We start from the raw sequence: 21,252 nt of genomic DNA, 5'->3' as shown, positions 1-21,252 counted from the left end.
ACTAAATTTGCAAAAATTTCTACATTTCTGTTTTTTTCTGTCAAGATGGGGTGCTGAGTGTACATTAATGAGAAATAAAATGAACTTTTTGGATTTTGGCAAATGGCTGCAATGACACAATGTGAAAAATTTAAAGGGGTCTGAATACTTTCCGTACCCACTGTATATAATGGGAAGTCAACTCAAAGTTGCTGTTTCCAAAAGTAGTTTCCTCATTGCACATACTCTATAATACTAACTGCAACATTTCTCAGTGCAGTCATATGAATCTCCTGAAGATTTTAACCAAAAGAAATACCTAGCCACCTAACATTATCTATGGTAACAGCAGCTCCAACAGATTTGCATCATGTGAATCTTCCACTGTTGTCTAATCTGCTAAATTAATAAAAAGTCAGTTCAGATCTTTTACCACATGCATCCTTTTGGGCAGTTGTATTCAGTTATGCTTCATGGTCCTCATTTGTTAAATTGATTTGGTTAAGTCATCATTAAAAGTAGATTACAAAAAATGCATTTTGTTTTATTCATTTAGTGCCATCAATTAGATGAGCTAAACTATATTTGTAAAAAAAAAAAGCTCAGCAAAGAAGACACACCTTAATTTTGCTCCCACTACAGTATATTACTTAAGGAGGAAATGGAATGACCTCTGTAAACATGGTGCATATTTTCTTGATCTCGTCTTCAGAAAAGCAGGTTTTGCACAGAGAGGAAGAGGTTAGTGGCTGTAGTTCTGGAACACCTGTAGTTTTCAAGCCTTTAACAGTTTGTTGTATCTTGCTGCTGTTTTTCTGATGTATTTTCCAGCCAGCTACCAATGGTTGCTCCCAACTACCTTGAGTCACCTGAACCCTTCAACAGTGTTAATAATTAACCACCATGGCATTATGCTCAGGACTGAACACAACTACTGTTGCGAAGTTGTCAGAGAAAGACAAAGATTTGGCAGGTGGTTGACAGAAGGGAAATGGAAGACTGGAACAAAGTGGAAGAAGGTCCTACGATCTGAAGAGACCAAAACTGACCTTTCTGGTGATCACACTAATGCAATTTTTTGTGAAAGCCAAACACTGCACATTAGTAGTAAACACCATTCTCACAGTGGGAAAAACCGATAATGAAGAAAAACTCCTTGCAACCTCCTCTAATAGAAATAGAATTTGTATGTGTAAAGGGGCTTTTTAAGTAATTTCACATTGTATTGCTAGCATAATATAAGCATTGTTATTGTTTATATTGTATATGCATCACTGTAGTTGTTGTTTTCTATTGTCTTTTTCTCTCTTCCCTATCTCCTCTATTTCTCTATCTTGGTCTCTTCTGTCCCCCGACCACCTGAACTGTCTTGTAGCTGGCATCATCAAAATAAATAAGATCTACTCAACAAGAGTAATTGGTTCAACACCTCTTGGAAAAGCAACTCTGCTCAACAATGCATCCAGATCCTCCATGCTGTGTGCCAATAAGCAAAAACAAATGTGGTTATTGGCAAAAGAGCAACTCAAAACACTTAAATTGTATCTTATCTAAAATGTATACAGAGCATGCATGTTTTAATTTAGCATTTTTAGTTAAATAACACTTTATACACAAATAAGTAAATATGGACCTCTTAGTGATACCACATTAAATCTCTCCGTAATCTCTCCATAATCCGCAGACTGCGCATATTTCTCATGGCTCTGACAACACGTAGTGGGTCATGGGACCTGTAATGTAGCAGGATTCAGAGATGTGATTGGGCTACATCTGAAGCAGCTGTTGTGTGATTGGTGTCCTGCGTTGTCAGTCACCTAACCCTCTTTGTGATTGGTTACCCATCTGTTTCCGCTTCGCTAGTTTTTACTTTATTCCCTTCCTTCTGCCCGTTGCAGTAATCGGTTTCGGTCGGTCACCGACGTTACACCTGATATTCTTTTCTCACCTTTATCCTCCCACCAGCACCCTCGACATGGATGACTTTGACATGCTGAGCGCGCCCACCGCTGGAAACGGTGTGAGCTCGGAGGAGGACCCTGCTGCCGCTTTCTTGGCCCAGCAAGAGAGCGAAATCGCGGGGATTGAAAACGACGAAGGCTTCAGCATCCTAGACGGCGGAGATGTCCCCTCGTCGCTGGGAGAGTCCACCGGTGGGTGACCGCTGGGGGCCCACGGAGCCGGCCGGTGGTCAGCGTTAGCCAGCAGTTTCTAGTTAACATCGGATTAATCTTGGGGTGTTAGGGTTAACTAGTTACTGAACGATGACTGTTAAACGTTAATTTGGTCCCAAATGGACACTTGAGTTGATTGTCGTTGAGCTAGCTTACTAACGTTAGCCGAGCTAGATTAGCATATTAGCCTGCGTTAACATCAAGCTGCGTCTAAAAAACTAACTCACTGACTAACTCACTAACTAGTTAATCAACTCACTGACTGACTAACTGACGCATTACGTTATTTGCGTAAAAGGTTGGTTGATGTTTGTTGTGTGATGCCCCAGGCTCTGAGATGAATGAAACTGTCTGATAACGTTAGTTAGCTCCTGCTCGCCAAGAGCAAACCGACGGACCTGACTGGCCTTTGGCCGTGACTGCCCCATGTCGTTGGAGGTGTAGCTGCCTTCTCAGGTGTCCATGTGTGAGAAGCGCTGACATGTTGCAAGTTACATGTAACTGTATGAAACATCTGAGGCTTCAGCAAGAGCATGAGCTTTCAAGTTTCCATTAGACATTAAAGAGTTTTCTTTTTACACCAAACATATTTAATCTTGGTTGTGATTTCATTTGTCTTCTTGGTTTCTAACAGCTTTCTTTCTTTTTCTTTTTTAGATGGTGTCATCAATGGAGAGTTTCATGGGGTACATACATTCTTGCATTTCAATTTATTCTAAACTTGTTCCTCTGTATCTTGTGTGTGAAAAAGGGATTTTAACAAAAGGTGATTTGCATGTGTCTTTGATCTGTCTTTAAATGAGCATTTCTTTGCTGCATATAAGGACCTGTGTGTTTTTCTTTTTGCTGACTCTGCAGAGGATTTCTGGCAGGACACTGGTTTATAGTCCTGGTAAAGGACCAAAACTATACCAATAAGGTCACATTGGCTTTCATACAGTGGAAAATCCTCAGCATTGTTGAGTGGAAAAAGTGTCATGCTGTGGGCAATTGAGAGAGAGAGAAAGAGAAAGGGCAGAATTGCTAAAATTGATCTGTAACCTGTGATGGATGTTTAGATGCACAGCTTGGGTATTAACTAGCTGAGCTATGTTTTTTTTTTCTAACTAGGTATTTGGGTATCCTGATGGTTACCTTAAACTCTTTATGATCATCTGACTGGTTGTAATTCTTGCCCAGTTGGTAGCAATTTAGTGAGGACAGTACTAGTGATTGGAACGATGGCGAGAATTACAAAATATTAAGCCAAACTTCTGATAAACCAGAATTTTCCTTGAAGTAACTGCCCTGTAGTATTTGTTGTAGCGCTGGTGTGGAATCCTTTTAGCATTGTAGTAGCATGATTTCTATGCTAACCACGGGGTTTGGAGTATCTTGCTATTAGATTTACTTGAACTTCCTTTTCCTGTTCTGTCATTGCAACATTTCTGCCGTTTGCACTGTCAGGACTTCTTTATAGCAATGAGAGAAGCTGAGCTGATAAAACTTAAAGTGGGGCAGAAGAAACTGCCTACAATAGCCAAATTCCAATGTATTTGCAGATTTGATGTGATAGTCAGAATGATTAATATTTCAGGGACTACCTCTTTACCATATCTCTTTAAATCACATGAATAAGAAGCTTTTCCTTAATAACTTATATATTCTACCTGTCATCATTTCTGTTGTTTCTTAGGAAAGCAATGGTCCATCAGATGCTTATGCTGCGATTTCCAATGCCGATCGTCTGCAAGCTGAGCCTGAAAGCTTACGCAAGTGGAGGGAGGAGCAAAGAGAAAGGCTGGAAATACTAGGTAAGTAAAGAATACATATATATGTGTGTGTGCGTGCGTGCGTGCGTGTGTGTGTGTGCGTGTGTTTGTGTATGTATGTATATGTATACAGAAAGAAAGGAAGGAACAGGACAGACCCTACTGCTCTCCAGAATATGAGAAATAAAGGTTAATGTTGTGACATCCAAGATTCACTGCGAAACCATGGTCGGGAATTCTTACTGCCCTATTTTCTACTTTTCCTCCGATGCTTCCTTCTCTGTTTTTTTTTTGTCATGTTTAGTGTCTTTGTTTTTACACTCCCATTTGCCTCCGCACTTCTTTATCAATGTTTTGCTCATTTATCTCCCACTCTAGATGCCAACTCTCGTAAGCAGGAGTCAGAGTGGAAGGAGAAGGCCAAGGTGGAGCTGGAGGAATGGCACACCAGGCAGAATGAGCAGCTGGAGAAAACCAAAACCAATAACAGGTACTGGCTTTATGTCCACAAGATATTTGTGGTGGGACAAAAAAAAATTCCAACAATGATGACATGGAGGATTAATAACAGCCTACTAAATATAGTTACAAAGAGAAGTAAACATTCTCATATAATAGCAGTGGTCTTAGTTTCAGCAGCTGTTGAACCTATAGATGACAGGGTGTGGAGGCTGGCATTAAAATCAATGGGTCCACCTTAGCCCTGTATATACTGTTTCAGTAATACTGTTTGCCTCCACACAGCATTTCCTAACCATCTGTTAACTTAAAATATTTTGAGACCTCTACGTAGGATTAGTCTAAACTTGCTAACTGGATTTAATCAGGGATATTAAAAGCTACCATGGCCATATTTTTATTTGCCTTCAATAACATGTGCCCCACTCACTGCAAAGTGTGAGGTAGAGTCCACAGGGTTTCTTTACTGGACTCTGGGTATGGCTTCCTCTTATTCTTTAGTCGGCCAGTTCAATTCAAATGAAATGTTTAAATATTTTTATCAGTCTAGACTTTTGTGATAAAATACATTTTATGTTATCAGGGATAATTCTACAAATGGATTTTGAGTGTGAAGTTAGTTAACTTTTTGACTAGTTATAATAACATTCAGTAAGACTTATTTTCTTATTTAATTGTTAAACATGTACAGTACTGCTATTTAGGCATGTATAATATGCTGCTTGATTTGTGTATTTGTGTCCTCCACCAGCCACCAGGTAACATTTTGTTCTGGAGAAGTTTCTGTGCCATTTGCTCCTGCACTGTAATGTAGCCCTGCTTGCCTTATCAATAATGAAGTACCAGTAGTTGTCTGGCATCTCTGTGTTTAGTAGAAAAGTGTTGCAAGGCCATGATCTTTTGATATGGATGGTCTTTTTCTGATAAAGATATGTAACTGACATAACCTCTCAAAAAATGTAAACAATGTGGTTTCCTTTTGTGATCACAAAAGTGATCAGATCAGTATATTAAAATGTTAGTTTTAATATTAGTTAGATGTGTCCTCACATCAGAGAAGCTTTACTTGGCCTGTATTTTGATATCTTGGATTGCTTTTAACCATTAGCTATAGGTATGACTTGTGAAGTGATGAATTATTTAAGAAGGGGGGTAAAAACTATCACTCTCTTACTTGTGTACTTGTGAAAAGCTGGTGGTGTTTTGTGGATCACCTGATAATTAAAGCTTTAAGGGGCTTTCACAGTCAGCAAGAGCCTTCCTGAGCCTTTGAAACCCCCTGACACCCATTTGTAAGTCCTTTCACAAACCTAACCCTATGATTATAGGCCTGAACATAATATTGTGTGGTAACCTATAATGCTTGTGTTTCCGTCCTCTTCTCCTTTTTACCACTGTCTTTCTTCTTTCCTGCCTTCTTGCTGCTCTGTCGTTTGGGCGGATGTTTGCCCAGGGTACTGGATGAAGACTTCTACAAGCAGCCCTTCTCTGAGCTCATTGGTTATGTGTATGTTGCTCCAACTAACATCCTCCTTTTCATTTTTTTCTCCATCAACTCCCTGCATCCAATCTTTGACATGAAATTCATTTCTGTAGTTATTGCATTAGTTATATTTAACCACCTGGATTATATAATTTAGTGTTGTCATCTTGCCTGTAGTAGTTTATTTAATATAAAATATAATACCTATTGTCATTCCATACTTGCATGTCATTTGTGAGTGGATGCCTGTCAGGATGTTTCTGTAAAGAGAAGGACTGCATGCCACTACATACTCACTTTCAAGTAATTTAACCACATCAATGGAAATCACTTTCCTTCTTTTGTAACTGTGGCTGTGTTGATTTCCCATCCATTCATTTTTGTTACAACCCAGTTAATTATATTTACTCATTTCAGCAAAACGTTTTGCAAATACATTTGATTAGTTTCCAGCAATTAACCGTTGCTTTTGTTATTTGTATGAAATATCACAGAAATTGTTTTGTTTCTACTTTACACCTTTTAATATTTGTAATTTTTCCACTAAGTCAGTTTTTCTAAAATATTTTTCAGGAGTAGGATGCGTATAGAGTTGTTTGAAGCAATTGGGTGTTTAGAAGTGGTCACAGTGTTTATGCCAGCATCCCCTAAACGTGCATTTTTTTATTATAAAACAATGTCTCTCTGTTTCATGTGGAGTAGTTGACATTAATCTTGGTGAGCTTTCCTCTGAATCACTTCATGTCAGACTTTCTCAGTACTCACTATAACTTATAATCCCAAGCACACACTGTCATGGTAACAGTGTGTGGCAAAGGCAGGTGCTGTATGTCAACTGCAGAATAGGATAGTGCAGAAAGATACTACATAAGAAAGAGGTTAGTTTAATACTCTGGAAGTAAAGTTGTATTTCTTACTGAAGTCATCTGTGCTTATTAAGGTGACACAATTATCACAAAGTTGTATTTTAAAATATTGATTTGGCATTATCTTTTTGTCATTCTCTGTTAAAATACAGCTATTAGGAGATTGTTTCTTTGAATTTCTTGGGTCTTTAGATTATTTTCAGGTAAAAAACTAAATGGTTCTCAAATTTGGTTTTCATAAGCCTGCAAATGTCTTAAGATTGTTATACAGCCAGCTCCACACACTGCCCTTATTATCCCAAACCTTTCTTTATCAGGACTATAAGTTAAATTACTAAGTTTTTATTGCTGGCACCACTGACCATGCCATGGATGCACAACTGCTTCAAAATAAGCTGTATTCATGCTTTATTAGCTGCTGTTGCTGTCCCACAGGATGAAATGCTAATTTGCAAAGCTAGCTAACCAATTGCCTAAGATGTGCAGTCTTTGGTTTTGCTATCAGATTTCATTAGCTTGCATGGTGGTGCACCATTTCTTTTTATTATTAGCTTTGGCTTTCAACAACAGTAAGGAAGAACTCATAGCAGTGTAAAACCTGTTCAAATTAAAATGTATATCAATATATAGATATGAGATGTCATTTTCGGTGTGATTCTGTAAGGGCGACTCCTTTTGTGTGTGACTGATAGAAATATGACAGTATCTAGAAAGACCCTTACTAAACCAAAGGCTGCACACAAATCTTTCTGTACAACACTTTTACAGGAAAAGAACGTGTTTAAAAAAAAAAAAAAAAAAAAAAAATGATTGCATGCTGGCTCTCAACATCTGCATTTAGCTCATTTTTGCTGTTTCATTTCTCCCCTCCCCCCTATTCTAAATTCTGACTTGTGAAACTGTTTCTCCCTGTTTTCTTTTCCTATGCACCTTAAAGCACACACATTAACCATCCTTGCTACCGCCTAGACCAGTTAAGTAAAAATATAAAACCCCAGAACCTCCAAAATACTGACTTTTGACAGGGGATAGATGCTGTTCTTTGTATGTATGTGTGTTAGTAATTATATGTTGCACATATACCCACTATACTTGCCCAACAGCTACAGTAGATCCACTGCCTAGGTAGAAGTTTGATGTAATGTCTCTTCTGTGATGTTTTGGTCCTAGTCCCTTGTGCGTTTGTAGTTGGTTGTGACAGTGAATGTTCATTGGCTTCTCATCCCTCATTTTGCTTTGTGTATTGTTGTAGTTGGTAGCTACATTTGTGTGTATGAGTGAGGTGCGGTCTAGAAAAACCCTTACAAAACCCTTATGAAATGAATAGAAGGCAATGGAAGTGTTAATATGTTTGTGGGTGTGATAAGGTCTTACATTTAGTTAGAATCTGTGGCTTGCATCTTAAAATGTCTTGTTATAGTGGTATTTTTCCATTTTTAGTTTCTTTCATTTTTTCTTTTTCACAACTTTTTAATTTGAAGTATGTGGTAAGTCATGTAGTGTAAATGTTTTTTTTTTTTTTTCTTTGAAAGATGAAAACAACTTAACACTCACTAAGATACCAATTGGTCTGTTCACCAGTTGTAGTAACCTGGAACCAAAGTAAATACATTCTTTGCCTCCAAATAGCCTGCTTTTCAGCTGCAGCAAAATGCATGGCTAAGGGCCAATAGTGCTTGGTTTGGACTTGGTTAAAAAAAAAAAACGAACTTGCCACTATTGTTTGTTTTTGATGAAGGACAAGTATACAGATGATCTCAACATCCCTATACTTGGTTCTTGCAGTGGAAAGAGAACATTGTTAATATGCATCTACAGAGCAAGTCGAAGTACACAGGCGTGGGCAAACCCACCTCCCACAGTTCTCTACAGAACTGCATTTTTAACCAACCAAAAATGCTCATCAGACATCACTTTTTTTTTTTTTTTTTTTAGCCTTAGTTTGGTTTCGCTTTGACTTTGCCATCCTTGCGTTACATGTACACTCCCTTACTATTGTGGATAGTTACACAAGATAAATACAAGTGACTGTACTGTGATGTGTAAGCAGAGGGCATGTCACAGGTAATAAAAGCTGTAGCTTGTTTATCTTTGAGCCTAAATGTTTTTTTTTGATGATCGGACTGTCCTGCTCTGAGGGAAACTGCTGAACCAACAAGTCCCACTCTGTACTGAGCCAAGACAAAAAAAGCTTTAATAAGTTATATAGTGGATATATATCCAAATTGATTAAGGGATTATTTCTCTAATCTGACTTGACTGAAATTTGAATTTACATGTAATCTATCTGGCAAGTTTTTCTATTGTTGCCGATCTAATCTGTTGAGCCCAGGTGGCACAACAGAGCTTTTCACCAAGATTTGTGGGTGTAGCTGGGGACTTTTCTCAGGGCTGTATGTATATCCTAGCTCTTCCACTCTTAACTGTCCTGTCTTTTTTTTTTTTTTTAAACCCTTTATCCTCTTGCATGTAGGGCAGCTGAGGAGGCCATGATCTCAGATCTGGATGAGAACAACCCTGGCACTGAGTGGGAGCGAGTGGCTCGGCTCTGCGACTTCAACCCCAAGTCCAGCAAGCAGGCCAAAGATGTTTCACGCATGCGCTCCGTCCTCATCTCCCTGAAGCAGTCCCCGCTCGTCCGCTAGGCAGCCAAGGCTGTTCTGGGTGTAATCCCAAATCATTTATCACCACACACCAAGCAATCCACCTAACGATCTCCCACCATTTGTGTTCTGGAGACAAAAGGGTCTGCATCCCTTCTTATCATATCTTTTTCCCATGCACAGCCCTGTTTTTTCCAAGTGTAGGGATATCGCCAGTTGTCCAATCCCCATCTATCTCCTTCTAGCAGGGCTGCAGACATTAGCCTTGAAGCACCAGCTCACCATATTCTGCTCCCTGAAAGTTTTTTTTTTTTTTTAAACTTGTGTGTACATATTCCACAGACTAATCAAGGCCTTGTACATCTTGTTCCTCATTGTTTAATGTACTGTGATCAAGGCCTGTTAGATCTACAATCTGTCATTTCTCATGGTCTGTGGCCTTGTGCAACACTTTTAGGATGGTGAGTTGGGGACCATAAAGGGAAGGATTGATGTTTGTGTGGGCCTACAGCTACACTACAACCTGCTTCACATGGCCACCAAACAATATCATTCCCATGATGCTCTACTCTAATCCTGAGCCTGTCAGACTTATGAATCCTTCTCTGACCTTTGGAAGTTAAATTGTTCACTTTTTTGTCACATCATGTTTCCCACATCCTTACTACAAAGTATATTCAGAGTTTTCTTTGTTTTTTTTAAGGACCAAACTCTAAGACTAACTCCAAATTCTGTGTGTACAGTACTTGGAACTGTGTATGTAGAGCCCACTTGTGGCATAGTGTTCAATTTTTCAATCTATGCATTTCCTTTGAAAAGGCTCTCCAGTCAGGAACTGAACAAAGTCCCGTCATTACAGAAAATGTGACCCATTTGTATGTTTGTTTAAACATCAACAGTGTGTGTATGTACTTTATGCGTGTACCTATGTACAGATGCAGAAGGCAATATATATACAGTATATAAAACATTTGCCACTGAAATTAGACAGTTGTGATTTTAAAGAGAACTAGATATTTACCAGCTGTTGCTTGACCATGCATGCTCATTGTCCGTTTAATTTCAAAATCAAATATAAAAAGTGAATGGAAGTTGTCGTCTTGTCATTCTTCAACTGTCTAATATCCTTTGCTTAAGGAATGTGGCTGCACTGAATTAACTAAAAGTATGAATCAATTATGAATGGTTTCTCATGACGTGGTTTTTCTGAAAAATTTAGTCGTCCAAGTGCAAATGTCTTGCTCAGAAATGTTATGGCAGTACCCCCACAGTCTGTAAGCAGTTGTAAAGTCCAAAGTTAAAATATTGGGGTTTTCTGCCATCAGTGTTGGGAGATGACTGTTAAATTACAGTAGTACTGCATATTTCTATTCATAAATTCAAATTTATGTAAAGTATGTAGGCACACCTATGCAGGTTGTGATAAGTGGTTAGTTTATGTCAGTTATGAAAGGACATCACTTGAAACACCTACAGGTACTGTCCCATAGCTGTCATGTTAGAATACGTGAAGTGTACACACTGCCTGAGTAAATGTAATGTAATATTATTTTCAACAATGTCAAGGGTAAAAAAAATGCAAAGCCACCAAGCAAAGCGATGACATGACATTTGAAGTTTTCTGCTTTGAGATGATTGTTACATTATGTAAAGAATCCAAAGGAACAGTACTGCCACATTTCTTTATAATTCATTCTTCAATTCACTTACTTAACCATGGCTTGACCTTTAGGCTATTCACCAAGCTGTTTATAAAACATACCAGAGTTGTGGAAAAGAAGTGAAGAGACGTGTGCAAGCAGGTTGGAACGGGTGGAGGAAAGTGTCAGGTGTGATGTGTGACAAAAGAGTGTCAGCAAGAATGAAAGGAAAGGTGGACAAGACAGTGGTGAGACCAGCAATGTTGTCTGGTTTAGAGACAGTGGCACTGAGAAAAAGACAGGAGGCAGAGCTGGAGGTAGCAGAGCTGAAGATGTTGAGGTTCTCTCTGGGAGTGACGAGGATGGATAGGATCAGGAATGAGGACATCAGAGGGACAGCTCATGTTAGATGTTTTGGAGAAAAAGCCAGGGAAGCCAGATTGAGATGGTTTGGACATGTTCAGAGGAGGGACAGTGAATACATTGGTAAAAGGATGCTGAGGTTAGAGCTGCCAGGAAGGAGGCCTAGAGGAAGACCAAAGAGGAGGTTCTTGGATGTAGTGAAGGAGGACATGAGGATAGTTGGTGTGGGTGAGGAGGATACAGAGGATAGGGTTAAATGGAGGCAGATGATTGGCTGTGGTGACCCCTGAAGGGAGCAGCCCAAAGGAAAAGAAGAAATACATTCAATAAAAACTGCATAACTTGTTAATTGGAAATTCTGGCTGTAGATGTTTTAACTAATAGGTACTTTAGGAACACTGCAGACTACACTTGTTGGTAACCTGTATTGCATGTGTGTTTTATTGTGATATTTTAGTCATATGTTTTGTACTGTGCTTTATTGTATGGGTGAATGGCTATAATGTCTATTTGTAACTGATCTCTGTAATGCTGCTGTCTTGGCCAGGACGCTCTTGGAGTTATTTTCTGGTTGAATAAATGTTAAACAAATAAAAATGAACTTCACATATCAAGACTTATCAAGATTGGAGCCGGCTATAAAACATAGAATATCAACTCAACTTCACATGCACTTCAAAAATTCATCAATGAATGCTTTTATTTTTTAATAAAAGGAAATTACGTGGGACCATAAAAGCGGAAGTCAGGGTGCAGCACATTATGTTTTCCGGTCCGTCAGCGCTGTCTCAGTCCAGCTCTCTGTTGAACTATTCCTTTACTTGTGTTTTTCTTTGCTTTGCTGTAACAAAATGCCTTTAGTGTTTGAGCTGTGTCCCGGTAGAATGGTCGGGGGGGACCATCCGTGCTTCATCATAGCTGAAATTGGACAAAACCACCAAGGAGACATTGAGATTGCCAAGAAAATGATCAAAATGGCTAAGGTAATATAGAAAGAATGTTTTTTCTCGTCTTGTTTTACCTTAAACCTCCGCACACACGCCACAATGACGCACTAACGCTATGACTTTGCGCCTTTTTCTGAACTCAGTTTAAAAATCAAACAATTTCATATTTCACTCGCCAATTTAACTCCTTCTTCCTCGTCTCTATTATTCATTTGAATGAAACATATATGTAGTCACTGTGTGTTTGTCGAGGTTAATGCTTGCGTTAATAGTTAAGATGCTTATGCGCTGTTTTATGGACCTATATGATGTGGAAGTGTCCAGTCTTATGTCATAGATGCAATCCGTCATGCATCCATCCCCTGCGCACTTGTCAAGATTGAAATGTGAATTTGACACCAAACATTCAGTGAAACCGAATTTTCCGTGAGTCTAAAGCTCTGAAGTTAAAAACACCTACGATGAGCACCAAAGAGTGTGGCATCACAAACAGCCTTCAGCAACGCGAGCAAATTTCGTGCAAATCTTAATGAGGACACGCTACTTGGAACAGAGCTTGGCCTAATAAAACACAGATGACTCGAAACATTCAGAAAGTAGAAATAAGCAGAGATCAGTTATCAGCACAAATAAACCCAACAAAGGTCATGCAGCTTTTAAACAGGGCTTTCCCTTAGAAATCATTAGGTTGGAGGTTTCCACCTTAGCGCACATGGTAAATGCAGATGTCAACAGGCAGAACTCAGTCTAACAGGTGTTGATTCTTGTAAAAAGAGATTTAGGCGTGTTGAAGAAAGTTTTTAATGGAGTTTCGCATGTATCCTCCTGCCTACAACATACTGATTATGCTAAGCTATGAAGCTACTCCTCACTACACAGAATACTTGTGTAGTGCATTATTTTTATTGTTATTATTACTTGTAGTAGTAATATTACTATTATTGTTGTTGTTGTTGGTAGGAGTAGTAGATTGATTTTTATTTTTGATTTATTTTTATATACATCCATCTTCACAGGACTGTGGCGCAGATTGTGCCAAATTCCAGAAGAGTGAGTTAGAGTACAAATTTAACAAGCGGGCTCTGGAGCGCCCTTACACTTCCAAACACTCATGGGGGAAAACCTACGGCGAACACAAGCGCCATCTGGAGTTCAGCCATGAGCAATACAGGGAGCTGCAGAAATATGCTGAGAAGGTGGGGATCATCTTCACTGCCTCTGGGATGGATGAGGTAAGAAGGATTTTTTTGATGAAGCGTTTATGATGATATATGATGAGCAGAAGAGCTTCACCTTCAATGTTTCTGTCTTAAGATGGCAGTGGAGTTTCTCCATGAGATCAACGTGCCTTTCTTCAAAGTGGGGTCTGGAGACACCAACAACTTCCCCTATTTGGAAAAGACAGCCAAGAAAGGTCAGATGAAACTTTCATAAAAACATAGAAGTTGTGCATCCTGCAAGTGCCCAATCCTGTCTGATGCCCTGGATCCAAACCACCACATAGGCCTCCAACAGTCTGTGATATCTGGTGTTTGACCACTGATAGTAAACAGGTTCCTCTGGTTTCACACACCGTGACCTACTGCTATACAATGGGAAGCCAGTGATGTGGAATATAGAAATGTCTACAGTTTACGACAGTTTTCTTCTCATTTGTGTTTAAAAAAAAATTGAAGTTTACCATACCAAAGAAATATACTACAGGAACTGTCAGAATAAAAACACAGTAGTATTTTCCTTACACTCATGGGAAATATGTTTGTCCCATTGTTTCCGTCTTGTCTGTGTCAGGGCGTCCCATGGTGGTGTCCAGTGGGATGCAGTCCATGGAGACGATGCGTCAGGTCTACAAGACTGTGAAGGCTCATAACGAGAACTTTGCTATCCTGCAGTGCACAAGTGCCTACCCTCTGGAACCTGAACATGTCAACCTCAGAGTAATCACGGTAAATCAATTACAGTGGCTTGCAAAAGTATTCATACCCCTTGAACTTTTCCACATTTTCTCACATTATGACCACAAACATAAATATATTTTATTGGAATGTTATGTGAAAGACCAACACAGTGGCATACAATTGTAAAGTAGAAAGAAAATTATACATGAGTTCAATTTTTTTTTTTTTTACAAATAAAAAACTGAAAAGTGCAGTGTGCAAAAGTATTCAGCCCCCCCTGAGTCAATACTTTGTGGAACCCCCTTTTGCTGCAATTACAGCTGCAAGTCTTTTGGGGTGTGTCTCTACCAGCTTTGCACATCTAGAGACTGAAATCTTTCCCCATTCTTTCTTGCAAAACAATTCAAGCTGAGTCAGATTAGATGGAGAGCGTTTGTGAACAGCAGTTTTCAGATCTTGCCACAGATTCTCGATTGGATTTAGGTCTGGACTTTGACTGGGCCATTCCAACACATGAATATGTTTCATTTTAAACCATTCCACTGTAGCTTTGGCTTTATGTTTAGGGTCGTTGTCTTGTTGGAAGGTGAATCTCCACCCCAGTCTCAAGTGTCTTGCAGACTCCAACAGGTTTTCCTCCAAGATTGCCCTGTATTTGGCTCCATCCATCTTCCCATCAACTCTGACCAGCTTCCCTGTCCCTGCTGAAGAGAAGCAGCCCCAGAGCATGATGCTGCCACCACCATGTTTGACAGTGGGTATGGTGTGTTCAGAGTGATGTGCAGTGTTAAGTTTCCACCACACATAGCGTTTTGCATTTAGGCCAAAAAGTTAAATTTTGGTCTCATCTGACCAGAGCACCTTCTTCCACACGTTTGCTGGGTCACTCACATGGCTTCTGGCAAACTGCAAACAGGACTTCTTGTGGTTTTCTTTTAACAATGGCTTTCTTCTTGCCACTCTTCCATAAAGTCCAGATGTGTGCAGTGCACAACTGATAGTTGTCCTATGGACAGATTCCCCCACCTGAGACGCAGATCTCTGCAGTTCATCCAGAGTCACCATGGGCCTCTTGGCTGCATCTCTGCTCAGTGCTCTCCTTGTTCGGCCTGTTAGTTTAGGTGGACGACCATGTCTCGGTAGGTTTGCAGTTGTGCCATACTCTTTCCATTTGCGGATGATGGACTGAACAGTGGTCCGTGAGATGTTCAAAGCTTGGGAAATATTTTTATAGCCTAACCCTGCTTTAAATTTCTCCACAACTTTATCCCTGACCTGTCTGGTGTGTTCCTTCCTTCATGATGCTGTTTGCTCCCCAATATTCTCTTAACAAACCACAGAGGCTGTCACAGAACAGCTGTATTTGTACTGAGATTAAATTACACACAGGTGGACTCTATTTAGTCATTAGGTCAACATTCGATCAGTCAGAAATCATCAGGCAACGTCTGAAGGCAATTGGATGCACTCAGAAAAGGGGGCTGAATACTTTTGCACACTGCACCTTTTCAGTTTTTTATTTGTAAAAAAAAAAAAAATTGAACTCATGGATAATTTTCTTTCTACTTTACAATTGTATGCCACTGTGTTGGTCTTTCACATAACATTCCAATAAAATATATTTATGTTTGTGGTCATAATGTGAGAAAATGTGGAAACGTTCAAGGGGTATGAATACTTTTGCAAGCCACTGTAAAACAATAACAAAAAGCATTTTATTCTTATACACAAAAGTTGGTATGAAAACAATTAATTTGTTGTCCTCAATCTTAAAACAAGTTGAGTTGTCACATTATTTTACCCAGAAACACAGTTTAAAAAAATGCAAGGGCACTGCATTGGTGAAGATGTGATGCTTCATGTTTAATTTTTATCAATATTGTCAAACTGTAGCTGTAACATGATGAAATCTGATAATAATTAGATATGAAATATTGTTTAGGATTTTTTTTTTTTCAAATTCTTGTTTAAATGGCAGATGACATAACTTTTCAACTTTTTTTTTTTCATTTTCATTATCTTGTAGTATACATAAACAGAATTCAGTTAGTTTTTTATATCACTCACTTGCCAACAACAGGAATACCAGAAGGAATTTCCCGACATTCCCATTGGATATTCTGGTCACGAGTCTGGGATCAATATTTCGGTGGCGGCCGTAGCTCTGGGGGCAAAAATCATTGAGCGTCATGTAACTTTGGATAAAACATGGAAAGGAAGTGACCACTCAGCATCACTGGAGCCCTCTGAGCTCTCAGAGCTGGTTCACTCCATCCGACTGGTGGAGAGGGCACTGGGGAACAGCCTCAAGCAGATGTTGCCATGTGAAAAGCCATGCCACGATAAGGTTAGATATCTTCTCTCTTCAAGAAAATACTGTAGGGTTTCAAGTTATAATTGTGACGTTTTCATTGTTTTGAAAACCTTTGGCTTGTCTTGTAAAATTATTGACTGTTATTTAAGCTTTTACTATTTTTTAAAATTTCTTTTTCCTTTTCCTCCAGTTGGGTAAGTCCGTAGTGGCCAAGGTGAAGATCCCCAAAGGAACCGTCTTGACTCTGGACATGTTGGCGGTGAAGGTGGCGGAGCCCATTGGTGTCAAGGCCGAAGACATCTTCCAGCTGGTTGGTAAGACTGTGATGAAGGATGTGGAGGAGGACGAGAGCGTCACACCAGACTTGGTGGAAAACTGCAGAAAGAAGGCAAAGTGCTGAGGATGAACTAGAGGATTGAAATTGGGATAAAAATTCAGTTCATTTGACTGAAAATAATTGAGTCTTCTGGAGATTTGGGAAAAGCTCAAGCATCAGATTGTCAAGTGATACATTAACCAGAATAGAAGTTTCTGGTACTGAATCAAGCAGTCTGTTTAATCAAACCAGTCCTTATTTTGACACCAATAATGTCTAATAATCAGAATTTAAGGATGAACAATATTAACATGTACTTCTAAATGTTCAGATGTTGACATCTACTCTGTAGCGGTGAAGCCTCCAAATAAAATGCTGCCCAAAATTCCTATTTGATGTTTTCCTTGTTTTTGCAGTATTGTCTTGGTGTTTAGATGGTGGTGATCACACACAGAAGAACTCTTATTGTCCTGGCAGGGTCGTTACGTATAGTAAATATTTTCTGTATATCAGTTGTAGTGTAATGTTTTAGTTTAAATCATACTGCATTATGACAACATTTGGTATGGAAAATGATGTGTGCATTGATCTACATGTATTTCAGGTGCTTTATTATTTGTTCTGTCCTCAGGTTTAAGTTAATTTGGGGGAAATATGTTCGGGAATTGTTTTCTATGGGATTAAATAATGTAGGAGAATATACACGGGGACATTGTGTAAAGGGAAGCGGAACCTTTGTTTCGACATGTGGGAACGTTTTATTTGTGGCAATCCCATGAGTCGTCCACACTGTAAAATGGTAGAAGCACATCTCTGATGTCCCGGGTCAATTCGCTCCTGAGTTTATGTTTCCTCACACCTATGGCAGCAATGTCTTTAGGTGCATGAGTTGTTCGCTCGTAACTTTATTCATGACGTATGCATGCTTTGGATTTGGGCTCTACGGACCTAGTTTGCTTGTTCACTCGTAAATAAGCGTTAGCAGCCACGTCGCTATGCTAATCTACGTTCGGGATGGGAATTTAGCTAACGTAGTTTGATTCTCAGTTAGCTTGCTGGTTAAGATATTGGATTTTTTGGGCTTACAAGTCAGGCTCATGGTTCTTTGTGTCCTGTTTTTTTTTTTTTTTTACAGTTTTACTCGCTTTCCACCTGTCAACTGAAAGAAGAAAAATAATAAAGGAGCAAGGCGCTCGCGTTCCTGGCTTGTGAAAACGAGTTTGGCTTACTGTTTACTCTGTGTTCACGCACTGACGAGCTTACACACAGACAGAACAGTACAATATTTTAAAACATAAAGCATATGTAGTATTTTAAAGTAGGATTTTTTTCTTATTGTTGCTACGTTTTTGGGGTTTTACATTCAAACTGCAGCAAAATCTGCTCCAACATCTTTGTGGCCACTGAAACTGAAATGGTTAAAATGAAGAGCAGATTCGTAGATACAAAGTGAAGCAATTCTCTAACTTTATGCCACTGTCTGCGCCCAATTTGAACATTTTTGATTCTGTGGTGCTATTAAAAAAAGAAGAACAAAGCACATTTTAAGCGTCCATGTGCTCAGTTCATGCTCCATCTTTTCTCATTATTTACATTATAAACCCTCTCAAAATGATTACAAACTACAAAGCTGTTTAACACTGTTACTACACTCAAAAAAATAATCCAGCCTAAAACGTTGACTTTATGTAATATAATTACATGTTGTTGGGGTCATGAGGTCAAAAGTACAATTGTCATGGTGTAACAAGATTTGAAGACAATACCATGTTTGTGTAAGATGTTTTAGCAGGTGTCTGTTTTGCCAGATAAACCACATAACCTTTTGACCTGTGTAAATGATAAGCTGAAACTTCTAACTGCACCCACGCATCATGTGCCTTGTTTGTTCCTCACTATAAAAATAAAGGACTGCTCAGTGAAAGGAGGCAAAGGAGAGTCAAGGTCGCATGGGGGAGAGAAGAAAGTCTCTTCTCTCCATCTGCAACTGAGGCGTTTTTCACTTGCAGACATATACTCGGTACAAAGTTGTCGTGTGTTTCATTGCCTTCAGGGAAAAGAACATGTCAGTGTAGCGTAAACCTGACATATTTATTGGTGTTTCCGCCCGGTTTCCAATACGACAGTTTGGATGAAGAGGAGGACGAGGACGCCGTGAATCTGTGCTCAGTCAGCCGTTAGACGGTTGGAGAAAATCCACCCGCGTGAATTCGTTGGGAGGTCGGCGGATCCCCGTCTGGAAACATCCTCTCAGCCCTGCTGTCTGACGGAAACCGTGAAGGCAATCCTCGCGTCAAATCAGACCACGAAATCAAATCCGCGGGTGAAATTGTGTGAATGGACGTCAGAAAAAATAATGTGTGAGTCTAAATTAAATACCATTGCAGAGCGGGATTAGAATCAGATTGATTCGAATGCATGGACGGTGAAAGTTGTTAGACAAGACCATTTGATATCTGTCAGGGACAGAGGGATAAAAGACCATGGCAAAATAATCTCCCATGTCAGGGACATGGTTGAGGTGTATCCAGTGTCAGGGACACTAGGAGGGCATTAAACAGTACTGTGGAGTGAATGTGAATGCTTTTTTGTTTGGTTATTGATGAATATTTCTTGTGAAGGGGAACATTTGACAGACAATTGTCAACCGAATAGGTCGGTGTCAATTTCCCAATAAAAGTGTGTATTACTTGTGTGATACAAGCAAAAATCGAGAAGTTGAGTGTGTTGGACGGCTGTATCCGCAGGTAATTAGTACCTGTAGAAGCTTGATACAGTGGACGATCCACACACTGTTGTGACTGATCGTTTGCTTGAACCAGAGTATAACCATGGGAAAGGGAAATAGTACACTCCAGTTAATGGGGGACCCAAAATTTATGAACGCTCATTCCCCAGGATCAGTAAGATATTTGAGTGAATGGAAGAAAAAGTATGAGTTTCCAGGGAAACTGGAAACTTGTGCATGCGATAAATTGGTAACTCAATTAAAAGCAGAAGCGGCTATAGCAGGACCTAAGAAAACTGATAAACTTAAATTGCAAATTATAGAAGCTGTTAAATGGCAGGCAGAAAGAAGGCAGCTTTGTGGGTTACAGACAAAAAAGGAAAGAGTGCGACCTGTCCTACCTAGCCCCAGTCACACTAGAACGGGAAATCCGTACAGTCCCCTGGTTAATGAGGTTCAACAATTGGCAGCAGCTATGTCTGACACGAACCCATTTAAAAACCCCCAGGGTGATGGGTCATGGCTTGGGCCCCGTCCTGACCCGCCTCCCTGGCCACCGCTGGAAGATCCTACCAGCATCTTTCCAGCAATTGAAGTGCCCAACCCTCATTTCGGGGTGGGGAGAGATAACAGACCTCTCCTTTTGGTGAGGAGACCCTGGTCCTGTAAAGAATTAGAGGATGCAGTAAAAGGACTGGGGGACCCCCTCGCTAATGTTCGCCAGTGGATTGTTAATTTGCAACAACTTAGACAAACTTATAACTTAGATGGACAGGAAATAGACTCAGTATGTAGAAAAGCCTTAGGGCATAGGTATGGGGGAGTGAGGGGAGGATACACAGGGCGGACCCCCGCAGGAGTGGTCCTGCCTCCTGGAGACTCAGTGCTAGGTAATCAAGTTACGGCATTGATGGATAGAATGCAAGTAGCATTTGTTAAACCTCCTGATTACCAAATCATTGCTCAGTGTAAACAGAAAGATGATGAGGATGTGCAGGAATACAGAGGAAGGTTAGAGGAAGTGTTTAAAGCAAACAGTGGATTGGAACCTGAGGAGGCCCCTGGTTCAGCCTATCAGCAACAACTAAAACAAACCTTGCTGAGTGGTTTCCGCCCGCCCATCACCCACCATATACGGAAACATAACATCAACATCATCATCCCACAGATGGAGTCACTCAGATAATGAATTATGCACAGCATGCACAGGATATGCAAAAACAGCAATCTAAGGCTGCTGTGTTTGCACTCCTGGATGTGATGAGCAGTGGCGGAGCCCGGGGGGGGGGGCCCTCAGCAGTACAGCAGAGGAGGATTCAGAGGAAGAGGCAGAGGCAGAGGAGGCCCAGATAGGCAAGATAGCAAGTTCAGAGATGAAGGAGAAAAAGATGACACATGCTACAACTGTGGTCGACCAGGACATTTTGCACGAGAGTGTGATCGACCACGACAGAGACAGAATAGGAAGAGGCATAGACGGCCAGATGAGTACAACCGACCTGAACCCCATAACCTTAATGCATGACTAGACCCCTCAAACACTGAAGAATTGGATCTTAGTGAAATTGTGGAGACTTATTATAATGCAGAAAGGAACAAAGTAATGCCCATCAGAATGTTAAAAATTAATGGAGTAAAAATAAGGTTTTTGTGTGATTCAGGGGCAGATAGAACAGTATTGAGGGACAGAATTCCTGGAGTGACAAGAGGTGATAAACATATCTTTGTGAA

General features: G+C 40.0%; 2 protein-coding genes across 4 annotated transcripts; both read left to right on the top strand.

The window, feature by feature from the left end:
• Positions 1-1,854: 1,854 nt before the first annotated feature.
• Positions 1,855-10,406, top strand: clta (clathrin, light chain A). 3 transcript variants are annotated; one of them, XM_026303553.1, is made up of 6 exons: positions 1,855-2,132; positions 2,811-2,839; positions 3,829-3,946; positions 4,283-4,394; positions 5,817-5,870; positions 9,186-10,406. In XM_026303553.1, exons 1-6 carry the CDS (start codon positions 1,955-1,957, stop codon positions 9,355-9,357), a joined length of 663 nt encoding a protein of 220 aa, XP_026159338.1. In that variant the 5' UTR covers positions 1,855-1,954; the 3' UTR covers positions 9,358-10,406. The 3 variants fall into 3 exon arrangements, with proteins under 3 accessions (XP_026159338.1, XP_026159342.1, XP_026159341.1); XM_026303557.1 differs by lacking the exon at positions 9,186-10,406 and adding an exon at positions 7,650-8,408; XM_026303556.2 differs by lacking the exon at positions 5,817-5,870 and having other exon boundaries at positions 1,856-2,132.
• Positions 10,407-12,071: 1,665 nt separating this feature from the next.
• On the top strand, positions 12,072-17,184 carry nansa (N-acetylneuraminic acid synthase a). The gene is made up of 6 exons (XM_026304411.1): positions 12,072-12,301; positions 13,282-13,497; positions 13,580-13,679; positions 14,057-14,211; positions 16,244-16,510; positions 16,668-17,184. Exons 1-6 carry the CDS (start codon positions 12,170-12,172, stop codon positions 16,875-16,877), a joined length of 1,080 nt encoding a protein of 359 aa, XP_026160196.1. The 5' UTR covers positions 12,072-12,169; the 3' UTR covers positions 16,878-17,184.
• Positions 17,185-21,252: the final 4,068 nt, after the last annotated feature.

The sequence above is a fragment of the Mastacembelus armatus genome, chromosome 1, assembly GCF_900324485.2.
Source record: "Mastacembelus armatus chromosome 1, fMasArm1.2, whole genome shotgun sequence".
Classification (NCBI taxonomy): Eukaryota; Metazoa; Chordata; class Actinopteri; order Synbranchiformes; family Mastacembelidae; genus Mastacembelus; species Mastacembelus armatus.
The sequence above is the reverse complement of the archived record's forward strand: the minus strand, read 5'-3'. Positions and strand labels throughout refer to the sequence as shown.